Raw genomic sequence first — 17507 nt, forward strand, 5'->3', positions numbered from 1 at the left:
CCCCAGGCTCAGAAAAGTACAGATTTGAGAGCAACTTAATTACAACTCAAACATGATCTTTCTTTCTACAACCCTCTCTTGTCCTTTCTTTTGTTTATTCTATTCTCCATCTGAAGCCTAAATTTCCCAGGTCACAACCGGTTAGGAGTAAGAAGAGAGTCATAATATTGTTCACTAAACAGTATTTTCCTGGATCCTCATCTTCACTGTTCTTCCTCACACGCCTTGGGCCCCCTCCAGTCACTGTAGATGACCAAAATGGCAAGGATGCCTATGTCCACCAGAAGTGCTGCTGTAGTGGTGTGGGCCTATGGTCCTACCCCAGTGTTCTCTGCAGGAGCACCTGCCCTCCCCAGCCCAAGCCACTAGAGGGCTGAATCCTGTAGTGAAGATATTCCCAGCTGGATGCTGAGTTGCCAGGACCAGCTGTTACTTGCTCTTGCCATGCAGTCCCCTTCTGCAGGCAGAAGTCCATGGGAACTGGAGTATGGAGGCAGAAATACTCTGCTGTATTCCAAATCGCTTCTTTCGCTCAAGCTCCTGGTCTTCCCTTAAACTTGTACCCCTTAATTCCCCTTTTTCCCCTCTCTGCATTGTTTTCCCAAGAAGGTGTTTGGTTCCTCAGTTTCCAGAACCTTGTCAAGTATTCCCCTGACCATCACCAGGCCTCCAGGCATGACCAAGGCCCAGTGCATACAATCTAGGCTCAAATCAGGAGTCTTGGCATTCACCTACATAAATGAGTCTACCTGTGATTACTTTGGCACTTCTTCAACTCATAGCTTTCTACAAAGTGGGCCTTTAGAAAGGACACAGTATAGTAATGCTAGTCACCAACATTTATTAAGTTATTAATATGTGACATTTAATCCTCACAATTACCCTATAAGTACTACAGATCCACAAACCCTTAGAGCCAAATGTTTTGGAGTTCAGATATTTTCAGCTGTATATACCAAACACCCAAGTAGGATATGGTTCAGCACCCTATAATCCAACATTAATATTTCTGCAGTGAAGGGGCTCGGCTGGTGTGCCTCAGTGGTTGAATTTTAACCTATGAATCAGGAGATCACGGTTCTATTCCATTAGGGCATATGCCAGAGTTGTGGGCTCCATCCCCAGTAGAAGGTGTGTAAGAGGCATCAATCAGTGATTTTCTCTCATCATTGATGTTTCTCTCTCTCTCCCTCTACCTTCCTCTCCAATTGATGCTTCTCTCTCTGTCCTTCTCCCTCTCCCTTCCTATCTAAAATCAATAAAAACATATTTTTTAAAATATCCTTGGGTGAGGATTAACAAAACAACAACAATAACACCATAAAAAATCATTGGCAGAAGACTTGAATAGACATTTCTCCAAAGAGGACATACGAATGAATGATCAAGAGGCATATGAAAATATGCTCAAAGTCTCTAATCATTGAAGAAATGCAAATTAAAACCACAATGAGATATCACCTCACACCTGTCAGAATGGCTATCATTTTATTGTAAAAATCAACAAACAGCCAAAACCAGATTGGCTCAGTGGCGTCGGCCTGAGGACTGAAAGGTCCCGGGTTCGATTCTGGTCAAGGGTATGTACCTTGGTTGCGGGCACATCCCCAGTGGGGGGTGTGCAGGAGGCAGCTGATTGATGTCTCTCTCTCAACAATGCTCCTAACTCTCATCTTCCTCTCTGCAAAAAAATCAATAAAATACATTTTTAAAATAATAAAAATAAAAATCAACAAACAACACATGCTGGTGAGGATGTGGAGAAAAGGGAACACTAGTTCACTGCTGGTGGAAATGCAGACTGGTGCAGCCACTATGGAAAACAGTATGGGGTTTTCTCAAAAAATTAAAAATGAAACTCCCATTTGACCCAGTGATCCCACTTCTGGGAATATATCCTAAAAAACTCCAAAACACCAATCATAAAGAACATCTGCACCCCTATGTTCATAGCAGCATTATTTATGATAGCTAATATTTGGAAACAGCCCAGGTGCCATCAGTAGATGAATGAATAAAAAAGCTGTGGAACATTTACACTATGGAATACTATGCAACTGTAAAAAAAAAAAAAAAAAAAAAAAAAAGAGGGGGATCTCTTACCCTTTGCGACAGCATGGATGGACTTGGAAAATATGTTAAGTGAAATAAGCCAAACAGAGAAAGACAAATATCACATGACCTCACTTATTTGTAGAATCTAGTGAACAAAATCAATTGTCCAATAAAATAAGGCATGATGCATGGAGGCATGGAACAGACTGACATATCTTGATGTAAGGTTGAGAAGAGATAAACCACAAAACTTATATACTTATATGTACAGCCCACAGACCTAGGGGCGAGTAGGGACTGGGAGTAAGGGAAAGGGGGAAATGGGAGATATCTGTAATACTATCAACAATAAAATATTTTTTAAATATTTTTATTGATTTCAAATAAGAAGGGAGAGAGAGAGAGAGAGAGAGAGAGATATCAATGATGAGAGAGAATCACTGATCTGCTGCCTCCAGCATGCCCCACACTAGGGATTGAGTCCACAACCCAGGCATGTGCCCTGACTGGGAACTGAATTGTGACCTCCTGGTTCATAGGTCGACGCTCAACCACTGAGCTACGCTGGCTGAGCAGCAATAAAATATTTTTTATAAATCACTGGTAAGTGTACAGAAACTAGAAAGCCAAATGTGACACACTAAAGAACATCTATTTATCATGCAGGCTGACACCTAAAGAGCAGAATTGACTTGTAGGTGGGAGGTAATAGACATAAAGAATTACAGACTTTATAGTTCAATCCTCTCATTTTTTTAGATAAGAAAAATGAAGTGGAGAAAAGTAAAATGACAAATAATGGGTTGCCACACTTACAAAGAAGCTCGGATCTGAGGTTGGGCCTGTCAAAGTGGCAGCTACAAGTGAGTGCTTGTCTCTGGGGCTCTTTTCCCAGGTGCCTTTCAAGAGTTTCCTGACCCTCCACCTCTCCTGCTCCAGGCACCATAGCCAGTCTGACCTCAACTATTACCCCATCCTGCAGGACGTTTGGCCTGCGTCCTGGGCTCCTAACTCCTGAGCCCTGGCAACAGTCTCTGCTTGTGGGTGCCATCCATTTGGGCTGCAAAACAATGACTCTCACTTCCCCATCCACCAACTAATTCTGCCCTTGCCAGTTTAAAGCTATTTTCTCAACCTGATTCCCCCAGATTGCAGATGAATGGAGCCACCAGAATGCCATGCATTGTGATCCCTTCCCTTGCCCCCACTACCACCTTAGAATTAGCTAAGGAGAAAGTTGCTCCTGTCTGTGACTTGCAAAAGTATAACTCCTGTCCCCACTGTTTAACTTTGTTAAACAATGTTCAGGCATTGTCTAGGCCTGGGATTTCATTGGGAAACCTGAGGGTCTACTGATCCAGTCCATCAGACTTCCCGGCTGTAGAATAACGAAAAGAGCAAGGAAAGAGCAATGGAATCAGATTGACCTGGGTTTGAATCTGGATTCTTCCTATTCCCACATGGGTGGGCATTGAGCAGGATGACCTGACCTCGTTGCACCTGTTTCCTAATCTGTAAAATGAGAGTAATAGTGCTGACCTCTCAAAGCAGTGGTGAGGCTATGAGTACTATAAATAAAATGCCTAACATAGTATAGGGCACATGGCACAAACTCAATAAATGGTAGCTCTGGTTAAGCTATTCTGAGCCTGCCCTTTCCTGGAAACTTAGAGGGAGCAGACAGAAAGAAAAGGCTGAGCCCTGGCTCCTACCCTCTGGATCCTACCTGCTTCATACTGCTGTGCTTCTGCCAGCCCCCACCCCCACCTACCTGCACCCAGGATGAAGGCCCACGCCTCAGCCACATGGGGGAACAGCGAGTGACTTCTCTGCTATGGCCTCAGGACTCCCCTGAGGTTCCAAACCTCCTTTCTTACATCTGTCCAAGGTGGCTGTGTCTTTCCGCATCCATGGTGAACTGACAACCAGGTATTTGACATTTATTGATTAAACACCAATGTAAGCCACACACTGAGGGAAGGTGGGGGTGGAACAAAATATGCATTCTGCTCTCAGGTTACAGAGCAAGAGGGTAGGCGCACTTGTAAAGGATGTTTCCAATAGAAGGATCACAACAGATTTCAGCAGTGTGTGTGTGTGTGTGTGTGTGTGTGTGTGTGTGTGTGTGTATGAGAGAGAGAGAGAGAGAGGGGGGGGGGGGGGAGAGAGAGAGAGAGAGAGAGAGAGAGAGAGAGAGAGAGAGAGGTATTCATAGATGACTAAAGCTTGAGTTGAGCTGAATCTTTAAGAATTTATTAGTGGCCGGAACCGGTTTGGCTCAATGGTAGAGCGTCGGTCTGCGGACTGAAAGGTCCCAGGTTCGATTCCAGTCAGGGGCATATATGTTGGTTGCGGGCACATCCCTGGTAGGGGGTGTGCAAGAGGCAGCTGGTCGATGTTTCTCTCTCATCGATGTTTCTAGCTCTCTATCTCTCTCCCTTCCTCTCTGTAAAAAATCAATAAAATATATTTTTTTAAAAATAATTTATTAGTGGAACATGTGGTCAATGGTAGAAGATACATTTTAGGTTGAGGGAGGAGGAGTAAAATCACATAGTGAGTATTGGGGTGCTATATAATACACAGTGTTTTTCCATGTTAGTCCGAGGCCCATGAACATTCAAATCAGCTGTGGATCTAGTTAAAAATGTAAATTCTTGATCACTACTGCCTGCAATTCTGATATGGGGTGAAGATTCTGATTTATGGCCAAAGAGGTGAGGGTCAAATGTGTAAGCTAATCCTTACACATTTAAGAGATAAGAACAATTCCTTTTTTCTTTTTTAAAGAATAATTCTTTTAGAACATAAAATCCAAGGCAAAAATGATTGAAAGAGCAGTGGGAGATAAGTCACAAAGAGCCTTTTAGTCTTGCTGAGGAGCTAGATTTCATCCTGTGGGCCAGCGGTTTTCTGAGTGTGGTCCCAGGGCATGGAGACACAGTCTCACCCAGAAATCGGTTGGAAATACAAATTTTCAGCCCAGGCATTCTTAACATAACTCTAAAGACAATGGAAACCATGGAAAGATTTCAAACATAAGAAGGATAGGGTCTGCCCTGACTGGTTTGGCTCAGTGGATGGAGCGTTGGCCTGTGGACTGGAGGGTCCCGGGTTCGATTCCGGTCGGGGGCATGTGCCTTGGTTGAGGTCACATCCCCAGTGGGGTGAGGGGGGTGGAGGTGCAGGAGGTGGCTGATTGGTGTTTCTCTCTCATCGATGGATCTGGTTCTCTTTCCCTCTCCCTTCCTCTCTCTGTAGAAAATCAATAAAATATATATTTTTTAAAATAAAAAAAGAAGGATACAGTCCCATCTGCATTTCAAACAAATCACACAGGCTGCACAGTGGAGGCTAATTTAGAAGAAGCCAGACTGGGAGTGATATCACTAAGGAGGTGATCAGGTGTGAAGCCAGAGGGCGCTGATGGTACCACATAGTTTCTAGAGAGTTTTTTTTTTTTTTTCCACATAAAAGTTTAGCTTATTAATCTTCTCATGAAAAATCTGCACAGTCACAGCAGATAAAGTCCCTGAAGAATCTTTACTCCTTCTGTTGTTCAATCTCCAGCTCACTTTTTGCAGCACCAACACTGGCCTTTGCAGTCCCCCTGCCTTTCTTTATTCTGTTCCTGCATTCCTTTCTCTCTTTTCTTGAGGTTTTCTTCTCATACAGGCCAAGTCTATGTTTTATTTGTCTTGCAAGTCTATGTTTGTTTGTTTTTAAATATATTTTATTGATTTTTTTACAGAGAGGAAGAGAGAGAAATAGAGAGTTAGAAACATCTATGAGAGTCATCGATCAGCTGCCTCTTGCATGCCCCCTACTGGGGATGTGCCCACAACCAAGGTACATGCCCTTGACCGGAATTGAACCCGGGATCCTCAGTCCGCAGGCTGACGCTCTATCCACTGAGCCAAGCCGGTTTCGGCGCAAGTCTATGTTTTATTTTTCTTTGCGTAATCCAAGGAATCATAAATCATGCCAAAGCCAGTGATCTTGCTACCACCAAAGTGGGTTCTGAATCCAAACACAAAGATGACATCAGGTGTAGTCTTATACATTTTGCCTAGTTTTTCCAGAATTTCTGTCTTGGCTACTGTTGCCTTCCCAGGGTGAAGGACATCAACAACCATTTGCTCCCGCTGAAGTAGTCTGTTGGTCATGAACTTCCTGGTCCGGATAGTTACTGTTTCATTCATGATGAAGGTTGATCTTCAGGCAGCCAGGGAGGAAAAGAGAGCCACTCTTCCTTGGCCAATCATATCAACACGTACAGAATGAGAGATTCTTTACTTTGGCTTTCTACACTCCTAGAAAAGCTGGCTTATGCTGCATGAAGATGAAGGATATGCTTTCCCAGCTGGGGGGGCCCATTGTTGAGCTGCAACTGGAGTGAAGGAAACTCCAGGGGAAAACAAAGATTCCAAGGAAACGCCCATCCCCTAGGCCCATGGTCAGCAAACTGCGGCTCTCGAGCCACATGCGGCTCTTTGGCCCCTTGAGTGTGGCTCTTCCACAAAATACCACGGCCTGGGTGAGTCCGTTTTGAAGAAGTGGCATTAGAAGAAGTCTAAGTGTAAAAAATTTGACTCTTAAAAGAAATTTCAATCTTTGTACTCTTGATATTTGGCTCTGTTGACTAATGAGTTTGCAGACCACTGCCCTAGGCCGATGGTATCTTCCAATTCTAGTAGGTCTAAGACTGCTCCCAAATATGAGACTCAGAAACCCAGCCATATCCTCAGCACTAACTCAAACCACTGCTGACATCTCTTAACCCCTGAAGGCATGCCCAGTGCTCTGAGCCCAGCCTCTGGCCCCTCTGAAGCTCCGTGGTTCTTTCTGCTCAGACACCCTGGGTAGCCCTCAGCCAGAACAAGATGTGTGCCCCGGGCAAGGACCATACCCATCTGGTGCCTCCACAGGGCCTACGTAACTGAACAAGATGATACTTGCCCAACTCTCAGAGTAGAGCAAGCTCTCAAGCCTACCTCCCCAGACCCTCCTGGCTGGTCTGGACGCTGGACCCCTGTCTCTGAACCCCAGACACTGTAGCTCACCTGGGACCCTAAGCCCAGTGTCTGTGCCTCTGGCCTCAGTAGCCTGAAGCCTTGGGGACTCTATTGCCCAACCTCACTTTTCCTGATTCCCCAGAGCACAGCCATGGAGATATCAGATACTAATACCAAGAAGCTTGGAAAGGATATTCAGGTGGCTACTCACTGTGCATCCTGGAAATTCCATGGAGATAGACCAGAAGTTGCCCTGCCAGTCAGAACAAGGAATGAGAGGAGAGGACATGGTGGCCATCCTATAATGATTTGGGATCAACAAAGTTGTTAAATCCCTAGGAATCCAAGTTGCCAGTGGTTCGCAACAGTGGGCAATTTTACCCCAGCTGGACCTTTGGCAATATTTGCAGACATTATTAATGGTTGCAACCGGTTTAGGGGCATGTTACTGGCATCTGGTGGGCCAGAGATGCTGCTAAACATTCTACAATCCTAGGACAGCATCCCAAAAAAGAATTATTCAGCCCAGCCGAGACTGGTTTGGCTCAGTGGATAGAGCATCAGCCTGCGGACTGAAAGGTCCCAGGTTCGATTCCAGTCGAGGGCATGTACCTAGGTTGCGGGCACATCCTAAGTGAGGGGTGTGCAAGAGGCAGCTGATCGATGATTCTCCCTCATCGATGTTTCTCACTCTCTATCCCTCTCTATCCCTCTCTCTTCCTCTCTGTAAAAAAATCAATATTCAGCCCAGATGTCAATAGTACCACGAATGGGAATCTCTGCTCTGGGCAATCCCAGGCTCACTGGAGACCTTAACTGGCCCCAGATTTGCCCAAGGAGGCAGTTAAAGTCCAAATGCAAAGCCTCTGTCTACAGCTGTCCCAGCTGAGTGCCTAAGAATCCTAGAGATATGTGAAACCAAGATGGAGACTCCAAAGATGCCCAGAGAAAGCAGGGAATGTGGAGGAAGTCCCTGGCCCTCACACAGTGACCCCCGAATCAGCTAAGAGTTTTTGAACCACCTCCTAATCCCAGGTCACCAGGGAAGCCCACAGCTTGGCTTAGGACAGACATGTGCCTGGAGCTAAAATGGGAGTTTTAGGGACTCCCCAGGATATTCCTGGGAATGTAGGGTAAAGCTATTCCTTAATGGCCCTAGAAAATGATAACCCAGCTACTGAAGCCCTGTCTAAATATCAGAGAGCCAACTGGAGAAGGGAAGGAGGAGGCAGGCACACCCAGGAGGAATGTCCAAAGCACATTTGTAACAAGGAACTCTGTCCTGGGATGAACTCGGAGAGCCGGCCTTCCAAACAGGCATTCCAGGTGCTTAACTATTTGACTGAGACGGAGGGCTGGCGAGTGTGGGAAGCATACACTACACCCAAGAACTCTGAAGGCTGAAAGGGGCCCCATGTCCATGCCGAGACTTATATGTGAGTCTTATATGGCTTGTTATGCGCTGTAAGCATTAGAAAACCTGCAACCCTCGTTATTTTAAGTACTACCATTTTTATTGCTTTACTTGAATATGGTCTCTCATTCATCATTTCAGATGTTTCTTATAAAAGACTAGAGACCAGTGCATGAAAATTCATGCACTGGAGCGGGGGGGGGGGGGGGGGCGGGGGGGGAGTGTCCCTCACTCCAGCCTGTCCCCTCTCACAGTCTAGGAGCCCTCAGGGGTGGGAGGCGACCTGGCGATCAGGGGAAGGCAATGTCCCCATCACACCTCTGCTGGGGCTACACCGGGCAGCCCTGGTTATCTGAGCCTAGGGCGGCACTGGGTGGCTGGGCAGCCATCATCCAAGGCTTGCTTGTGCCTCGGGCGGGCCCTGGGTGACTGGAAGCTGAGGGTGGGTCTGGGCACACCATGGGCCTACTGCCCCCCTGGCTGGGCTGAAGGACTGTGTACTCCAGCAGGGCTGAGGGGACTGGGTGCCACCATTTTGTGGATATGACAGTCAACTTGCATATTCCCTCTTCATTAGATAGGGTGATCAATTAATTGGGGGTGTTCATTTATTATTATTATTATTTTGTTGTTGTTGTTAATGATAAGATTTATTTTTCCTCAAACTTACTGTGTTTTAAAATATGGTCAGAAAATATAAGGTCCAATCGCCATCTATTTCCTTGGCCACATTGCTTTTACCACATACTGCTGCCTAATATCTGCGCTACAGGATTGTTGGGAGGCATACTTAAAGTGAGGTAGGTAAGAAAGACATCGCAATGCCTGGCATATGGTAAGGTACTCAATGTTAGTTATCATTACTACCACCAGCAGCAGTATTACCTGAGATTTCCAGATCCCAGAGTTGCAACTCTGACTCCCCAGGTAGGATAAATCCATGCCTGACTACTTTATTTCTCCTGCCCCTATCATCTCCATCCCCTGGCAGCTAAATTTACTTTAGAAACCAACCCGTAGACGTAGGTGCAGTTTTTCAGCCAACCTGGATAAAAACGAGATCTACAGCAACCATCTTCAGCCACTTTCAGCAGGGCTCGATGCTAACCTTCCTTTCCTGGACCCCAAATCTGGTAGCCTAGCCCACCTGCAGAACTCAAGCACCCCTCAAAAGTCCTTCATTCTTGCCTGCCTGGTGTGGCTCAGGTGTTGAGGTCATTCCTGATCAGGGCACATACCAGGTTTTGCATCTGATCCCCAGTAGGGGGTGTGCAGGAAGCAGCTGATGGATGATGTTTCTATCTCTCTATCCCTCTCCCTTCCTCTCTCTCTAAAAGTCATTAAAAGCATGTTTTTAAAAAATAGTGTTGAGTGCAAGCTGTAATAGAAAAACAAATAAAATAATTCTTAAGAAGTTCTTCTCTCTTATCCAGTCCAGGAGTCCCCTGTGTCACGTGTATGTGTCCATGTGGATACAGACATAGCAGGACTTTGGTCCTACATGACACGATGGTCCAATCTTTTGACCAAGTTTCTAAGGAAGGAAAGAAATGATGTACAGAATTTGTGGGCTGAAAGACTGCACACATGGCACATCTCCAAGTGGAAGATATTACAGCCCTCTCTCCTATACTTTCCTCTTCTGGGCCCCTGAGTCATTCCTACCCTCTTCCTCAGCACTTTATAGTGAGTGCTGTCATGATCTCTCATTCTGAACAAAGTCTCTTTTGTATTCTAAAAGAAACTTTACCCTTCTGCAAGAAAAAAATTTCCAAGTCTTTCTGGGAAATGTAACTAATGTAACAAAACAATGCTTCAATTCACTCTTTCGGCATCTGATTGTTTTTTATAGAGGTGTGACATAAGATATAATATCGATACATGCCATTAATATGGATGTTATCTGAGATTACTAGTTTATGATAATGTATAACACTATTGATAACATAAAACATTAAAAACAGCTCTGCTATCTGCTAATATTATGGCTTCTAGTGTCAGGTAATTAATGCATAGAGTAAAAAAAAAAAATGTATTCGGAACATTGATTTGGTGGAGAATGAATCAGGGAGGCAGAGAGATTGGAAAGAGGAAATCTAGATAAACGGTGTTGGGAAAATATAAACAATAGATAATGAAGATATGAGCCAAAATTATAATTTGGTATTTGCAATTAAACCTAGTGAATACATAACCAAATCCTTAAATATTGTCACCTTTCCAAATCTGCAGATTACTTGGTCTTACAAGAACAATATTCTTGCCGAAACCAGTTTGGCTCAGTGGGTCCTGGGTTTGATTCCAGTCAGGGGCATGTACCTTGGTTGCAGGCACATCCCTAGTAGGGGGGGTGTGGGAGGCAGCTGATCGATGTTTCTCTCTCATCGATGTTTCTAACTCTCTATCCCTCTCCCTTCCTCTCTGTAAAAAATCAATAAAATATATTTTTTTAAAAAAAGAACATAATTCTTATTTCCCCAGCCCACACTCCTCACTAAGGCAAGTTATTTTGTTACTGATCTCAGCACAGAGTAGCCGAACAGGCCGGCCCTTCTCCCTTAGTTTTGGCCTAACTTCCTCCCTGCCCGGAGCCTGAAGGCAAAAGCAGAACAGTTTGCAGTGACCTCTCTGGCCACAGCCCTCACCAGGGAGTGGTCACCTGTCATGAGCAGTATTCAAAACCAGGATCCAAGGTGTGGTCTGAGCTCCTTTAAGCCCAAGGGTTTGGGAGCTCCTGGTGAGTCCTCAGAGAAGAATCCAGAAGAGAAAGATGGAAGGGGAGTGGCCCCCTGGGGGGGAACTCCTCCTCTACCTCACTGTCAGCCTTCTGCATCAAGGTAAGACGGGGCAAGAACAGGGAAGACCAGAGAGTGGTTCTGAAGGACATCTAGAAATTCCCCTTTAGTACTTGGAGGACGTTCAGAATTAAGATGTTAAATATTTCTTCCATAATGTCTGTGTCTTGATTCCCTTTTGGTGACAGATAGAAAGACGTTCCACTGATTAGGGCATGCAGCCTTCCTCTATTCCTACCTGCATAGGGGCCTACCAAACTGTCCCATTTCACCACCTCTCCAATCCCACCATTCCACTGACCCCATTGCTCCTTCCACCACTCTCCTATCTATCTCTTTCCTTTTATATGGTATCTATGAGAAGAGCAAACTAGTTTTAAACATGCCCTGAAGGAGAAGTGAAGCATTGAGGGAAGGTGGGGGACAATCTGAGGCAAAAGGAAGTAGATACTTTGCTTCCCCAGGGGAATATTTGTTCCAAGTCAGGGTACATAGCTTCCACAGCATGAAAGGAAATGGAGATGAAGAGGAGCAGGCAGAGAAAAAGAACAAACAAAGATGAAAATGGGGCAAAGATTCTGCTCAGGTACTCCCTGGCCACGGCCAAGGAACACCACCGCACAGGCCTCACTATGTGATCGGCATACAGTATATGCTCAGTGCTATCACCTAATAATTCCAGTGCTGGGAACAAACCCCAACATATCTGGGGTCACTAAATCTGAGACAAGCAACATAAAAATGCATAGATTCAAAGTAAACATCCATTCAGAATACCTACTACATATTTCCCACATCCACCTAGTCAGTGCTGCTGTTTGCTTCTCGTATCTTTTTGATGCATCCATTCTTGCAGAAGTCCCTGAGGAAGAAATGCAAAAGAGAAATACATCAGAGAAGACTAACTACCCATTTTAGGGCGGTCTACTCGGTGGGCCCAAGAGCCCAAGAGCCTTGTGCTGGGCCCACTAAAAGGCTGGTTTGCATATAGGTTTAGGCAGGTTTTGCATGAGGATGAAACAATGGGAATGAGGATAGAGCCCTGACTCAGCTCACCACATAGACTTCCACCATTTGCCTACCAGACCAGCTCATCCTCCGACCCTGGCAGGAAGGGCTTTGGCCTTGGGTGGTTTGGGTACAGGAAGGAGGGTTTACCTGTTCCTCCCAGTGTGTCCCCTGTTTTCTCTCTCTGTAAAGGGGCTCCGGCCTGGCCATGGAGACCCTCTCTCACGGAGTCTCTGCTCTCTACAGGAAGAGCCGACCCTTTCACCATCAATTGCTCAGGGTTTGACCAGCATGGGGTGGATCCTGCTGCCTTCCAAGCAGTGTTTGACAGAAAGGCCTTCCGTCCGGTCATCAACTACAGCATCCCCACTCATGTCAACATCTCCTTCACCCTGTCTGCCATCCTGGAAGTGGTGAGGCCTGGTCCCCACTTTCCATAGCTTCTAATAAGGCACAAGGATCCTCTGTCCTGTCGACCCAGCATTGTACTGGTCTAGTGATGGGCAATAGGTACTCGGAATGGATTTTGTATAAATAGAGGGGTTCCCTATGGGATGGGGAAGCATAAAGAAGAAAGCTGCAGTGGTATTTTTTTCAGGACTGATTTGTCCGTGAGTCCTGTTCTTTCTGAAAGCTCTAAAAGGAAGTGATCTGTCTGTTGATTAAAACCTGAATGGTACCTAGATACAAGAGGAGGCAAGTAATGAAAAGACAGTCCAACATTTATTTTTTAAAAATATATCTTATTGATTTTCTACAGAAAGGAAGAGAGAAGGATGGAGAGCCAGAAACATCGATCAGCTGCCTCCTGCACACCCCCCACTGGGGATGTGCCTGCAACCAAGGCACATGCCCTTGACCAGATAGAACCTGGGACCCTTCAGTTCACAGGTCAATGCTCTATCCACTGAGCCAAACCGGTTTTGGCTAGACAGTCCAACATTTAGAACTATCCCTTGCCCAATACATTAGTCAATATTATTAAGACTATGACCTTGGAGCAGGGCAAGTCTTTCTTGCACTCATGCACTAATGGCCCTGGGTGGGAATTTCTTCACCAGGATGCACATCTCCAGCTTCTGACGTCATTCCTGTGGATTGTTTTGGTAAGGCAGCTTCAACTATCCCCTTCCCACTTCCATTTACAAGGGATTTTTGAGGAGTTACTTTAAGGTTTTCCAGTCCAAACCTATAGCCCATGTATAAATCTTTCTGAGACCAAATAACTCCATTTAGAACAATGTGGACACAAATCTCCCCGAGCATCTTAGGAAGGCAGAAATGGTGACCCAAGAACATGGCCAAGTGGTTGTAAGCCAATCTCTTGATGTGTTCCTGGGTCTAAGTGATATTAGACTATATTTAAAGGCTGGCTGAAAAAAAAGGCCATTGTGAGGCATTTTGCCAATGACAGCTGGCTAGATAAAGGAGGAGGTAGGATATGGTCAGTAGGGACATGAGTGGCGTTAGAGGATCGGAGTCTAAAGAAGAATAGGAGAGGTTGATTGGACCTCTGTTTCCCACTGCCCTGCCTGTAGATATGGGATAATCCTTTCATCAGCTGGAACCCGGAAGAGTGTGTCGATGTCAATAAACTCACTGTATCGGCAGAAAACCTGTGGCTTCCAGATATCTTCATTATGGAATCGTGCGTATCTGGGCTGGAAAAAGCCTGTATGAAGCCCATCTGAAAAGAACAGCCTAGGATCAAGTGCAGGGGACGGGGACACCAAAAGATTCAGACAGGGGCATGGCCTCAATTCATTGACTCCCACAAAACACATGAGGAGTGAGTAGCACAGGCGACATGGAGGGACATTAGAGAAAGAACCCAAAAGCAGAGCCCAGAAGGGAAGGCCTGGGAAGAAAGGGAGACACAGGCTGATTCAGGCACCCATAGCACCCACTTCTCCTCTCGAAAACAGCATGGATGTGGACCGGGCACCTCCAGGTCTCTCCGCATACATCAGCAGTGACGGTCGGATACAGTACGATAGGCCAGTGCGGGTGACCAGCATCTGTAATCTGGACATCTTCTACTTCCCTTTTGACCAACAGAACTGCACCTTCACCTTCACTTCCTTCCTCTACACAGGTGAGTGAGACACGTTTTGGCCGCTATTTTTGGATTCACAGGAAGACAATAAGTGGTGTAGTTATTATGAGGGAAAGTTTTGGACCAGTGTTTCTCAACTCTGGCTGCCCATTAAAGCTCTTAAAAATAGCAATAACTATACAACACCCTAGAGCATATCTTTCTGAGACCAAATAACTCCATTTAGAACAATTTCTTTATTCCAGGTGGGGCCCAGATGCTCTTAACTTTTAAGATATAGTTTTATTGCCGAAACCGGTTTGGCTCAGTGGATAGAGCATCGGCCTGCGGACTGAAAGGCCCCAGGTTCGATTCCGGTCAAAGGCATGTACCTTGGTTGTGGGCACATCCCCAGTAGGGGGTGTACAGGAAACATCCATGTCTCTCTCTCTCATTGATGTTTCTAACGCTCTATCCCTCTATCTTCCTCTCTGTAAAAAAATAATTTAAAAAAAATATTTTGAAAAATATATTTATTTTTATTGATTTCAGAGAGGAAAGGAGGGGGAGAGAGAGATAGAAACATCAATGATAGAGAGAATCATTGACTAGCTGCCTCCTGCACGTCCCCTAATGGGGATTGAGCCCCAACCCAAAGGCCCTGTCAGGGAATCAAACTATGACCTCCTGGTTCATAGGTCAACACTCAACCACTGAGCCACATCCACTAGGAGGTACTGTTATTTTGTATGTATCTCCCCAGGTTTTGCTAGTGTGCAGAGTTAAGAATTACTGCTTTAATTCCTCAATAAATTATTTTTTTAAGCCACCAAACTATTGCTTTAGTCTTAAATGGCCTTTGCACCGTATTTGACCCTGAGCTACTGAACCTCTATAATTTTTGGCTCAACCCTTTTTCTTTAATAGCTAACACACTTAAAACACTAAATCAATGTAACTGAATGCCACCAGGTATCACGTGGCAGAATTGAATACATCAATCATTAAATGGGCATACAGGTAATGATAAAAATGTTGAGCTGTTCATGATTGATTCCACTAAAAGAGCCCCATACACCCGGGGAATTGAGAAGGAAAATGGGAATGGCTCTCATTTGAGTCACATCCAAAATTCCCATAACAACTTTGACTCATCCTTGTTTTCAACAACAATAACAAAATCAGTGCCGCAGCACACGCAGATGAATTGCCGGTCCTGGAACCCACTGCTGAAAAAGCCTGATGCCCTGCTTTTAAAAAGGCAAAGAGGAAAGTTTGTTGAGGAAACTCAGTGGGGAGGAATTGAATTTTGTGGACAGGAGGCTTAGGAACTTGTGGACTGAGCTGCCCTGACCCCCTTGCAGTGGACAGCATGCTTCTGGGCCTGGACAAGGAAGTGAGGGAGATAACAGATACGTCTCGTAACGTCATTCAGACCCAGGGAGAGTGGGAGCTCCTGGGCATCACCAAGTCCACCCTAAAGATGTCTGTGGGCAGCAACGTGTATGACCAGATCACGTTCTATGTAAGTCCAGGAATCACTCTTTGGCTTCCTATCCCAACTGCTCTGTGATTTTTCTCTCATTCCAAGGCTTCTTGAGGTATAAAAAAAAGCTTTAGGGGGTTAAGCATCTGCTCCCCACTCCAACCTATACCCCAATGGTCCTAAAGAAGGATCGCCAAGGGCCTCTGCCTTACAGAGAAGAGGAGCAGCCGGGCTCCCACCTCGATGGAAAAACCACCATCGGATGGTGCAAAGGGCCCTACTTTCCCCTAAACATCTAGAGTTGTATTCCCAGCAGGTTGGACACAAATGAAAATTAGAAGGCAAACTGGGGGCATTTCTGTAGAAGGGCATGTGTTACCTAAAGACATCATCCCGTAACCAGGCAAACTGCACATCAGCAGAAATTAGAGTCCAATAGACAATTGAGCCGTTAGCATCAATTTAATTGACGCATTTCTCCACACTGTCTCCTCCCCACCAGGTGGCCATCAGGCGCAGACCCAGACTCTATATCATAAACCTTCTGCTGCCCAGTGGCTTTCTGATTGCCATCGATGCCCTCAGCTTCTTCCTGCCTGCGGAAAGCGAGAGCCGCGCGCCATTCAAGATAACCCTTCTGCTGGGCTACAACGTCTTCCTGCTCCTGATGAATGACTTACTCCCTGCCAGTGGCACTCCCCTCATCAGTATGGCCCCTCCCGTTTTCTGGGGAAGAGAAGGCAGCAGAGGACAGAGAAGGGAACCCAGAGTACTGGCTGCCTCTCCACTTAAGGAGGAAAGGCGTTCTGGGGGAATATTGGATTTGGGGAAAGAGGCTTAAGAAACGTGTAGAGATGATCCACCCTCGTTTAATTATAATTGCATTTGTCTCCAGGTGTCTACTTTGCTCTGTGCCTGTCCCTGATGGTGGTCAGCCTGCTGGAGACCATTTTCATCACCTACCTGCTGCACCTGGCCACCACCCAGCCCCCACCCATGCCCCGGTGGCTCCATTCCCTGCTTCTGCACTGCACCAGCCCAATGAAATGCTGTCCCACTGCACCCCAGAAGGGAAACAAGGGTCTGGGTCTCGCCCCTGCCAACCTGCCTGGTAAGGAAGTCAGCACTGCCCACAGTTTCTCCTCCAACACCTTCGTTTCTCTGCTTCAGCCTCCTCCCTCCCAGTTAACCTTCACAGCCCATGGCTGAGTCTATTTTTCTCTGTAGGTCTGAAGGAACCTGTGGAGTTGGTGGAGAAGGCGCCAGGTCCCCCAGAGGCAGAGTTAAATGGGTGCCCTGAGCCAACAAGGGGCCAACAGGAAGATGAGGCTCAGAAGCAGCACTTGGTCAGCCTGTGGGTTCAGTTCAGCCTGCTGTTGGACACCCTGCTGTTCCGCCTCTACCTGCTCTTCATGGCCACTTTCATCACCTCGGTCATCATCCTCTGGAGCACCTAACGGACAACCACATCCATCTCTCTCGGCAAACCACAGTTTGAGTTTCTCCTTGTATTAGGATCAGCCAAACCCTGACCTCTTTCCTAATCTTAACCACTTACTTCTCCAATGACTACCATATCCTCTTTACATTCTCAAAACTTCAACACAGTCCTACCGAGTAGGTTCAGAACAGCCATGGTCCTCTCATATCCCATGGTCATCATTCCTGCACAAGTTTAGTGTCCACACCTAACTTAACT

General features: G+C 45.9%; 2 protein-coding genes across 2 annotated transcripts; one reads left to right on the forward strand and one right to left on the reverse strand.

Annotated features, from left to right (window-relative positions):
- Positions 1-4879: 4879 nt before the first annotated feature.
- Positions 4880-6343, reverse strand: LOC311617659 (small ribosomal subunit protein eS24-like). Its single transcript, XM_084874235.1, has 2 exons — positions 5998-6343; positions 4880-5761 (listed from the first exon to the last, which is right to left on the reverse strand). Exons 1-2 carry the CDS (start codon positions 6255-6257, stop codon positions 5599-5601), a joined length of 423 nt encoding a protein of 140 aa, XP_084730361.1. The 5' UTR covers positions 6258-6343; the 3' UTR covers positions 4880-5598.
- A 4911-nt stretch (positions 6344-11254) lies between these two features.
- On the forward strand, positions 11255-17265 carry LOC311617652 (5-hydroxytryptamine receptor 3C-like; the record flags this gene model as incomplete). Its single annotated transcript, XM_084874211.1, has 9 exons — positions 11255-11321; positions 12534-12700; positions 13349-13393; positions 13826-13935; positions 14213-14382; positions 15687-15847; positions 16311-16515; positions 16704-16919; positions 17036-17265. The coding sequence occupies 9 exons, from the start codon at positions 11255-11257 to the stop codon at positions 17263-17265; spliced, it is 1371 nt and encodes a 456-aa protein (XP_084730337.1).
- Positions 17266-17507: the final 242 nt, after the last annotated feature.

This window comes from Pipistrellus hanaki (assembly GCF_964339955.1).
Source record: "Pipistrellus hanaki genome assembly, chromosome: 2".
NCBI classification, from domain to species: domain Eukaryota; kingdom Metazoa; phylum Chordata; class Mammalia; order Chiroptera; family Vespertilionidae; genus Pipistrellus; species Pipistrellus hanaki.

Bases quoted from the DNA above. Each gene is read 5' to 3' on its own strand.
- LOC311617659 (XM_084874235.1), bottom strand. From the start codon at position 6,257: ATGAATGAAACAGTAACTATCCGGACCAGGAAGTTCATGACCAACAGA. The intron at 5,762-5,997 runs ATAGACTTGCGC...AAACAAACATAG, and splicing joins TACGCAAAGAAAAATAAAAC to ACTTGCAAGACAAATAAAAC.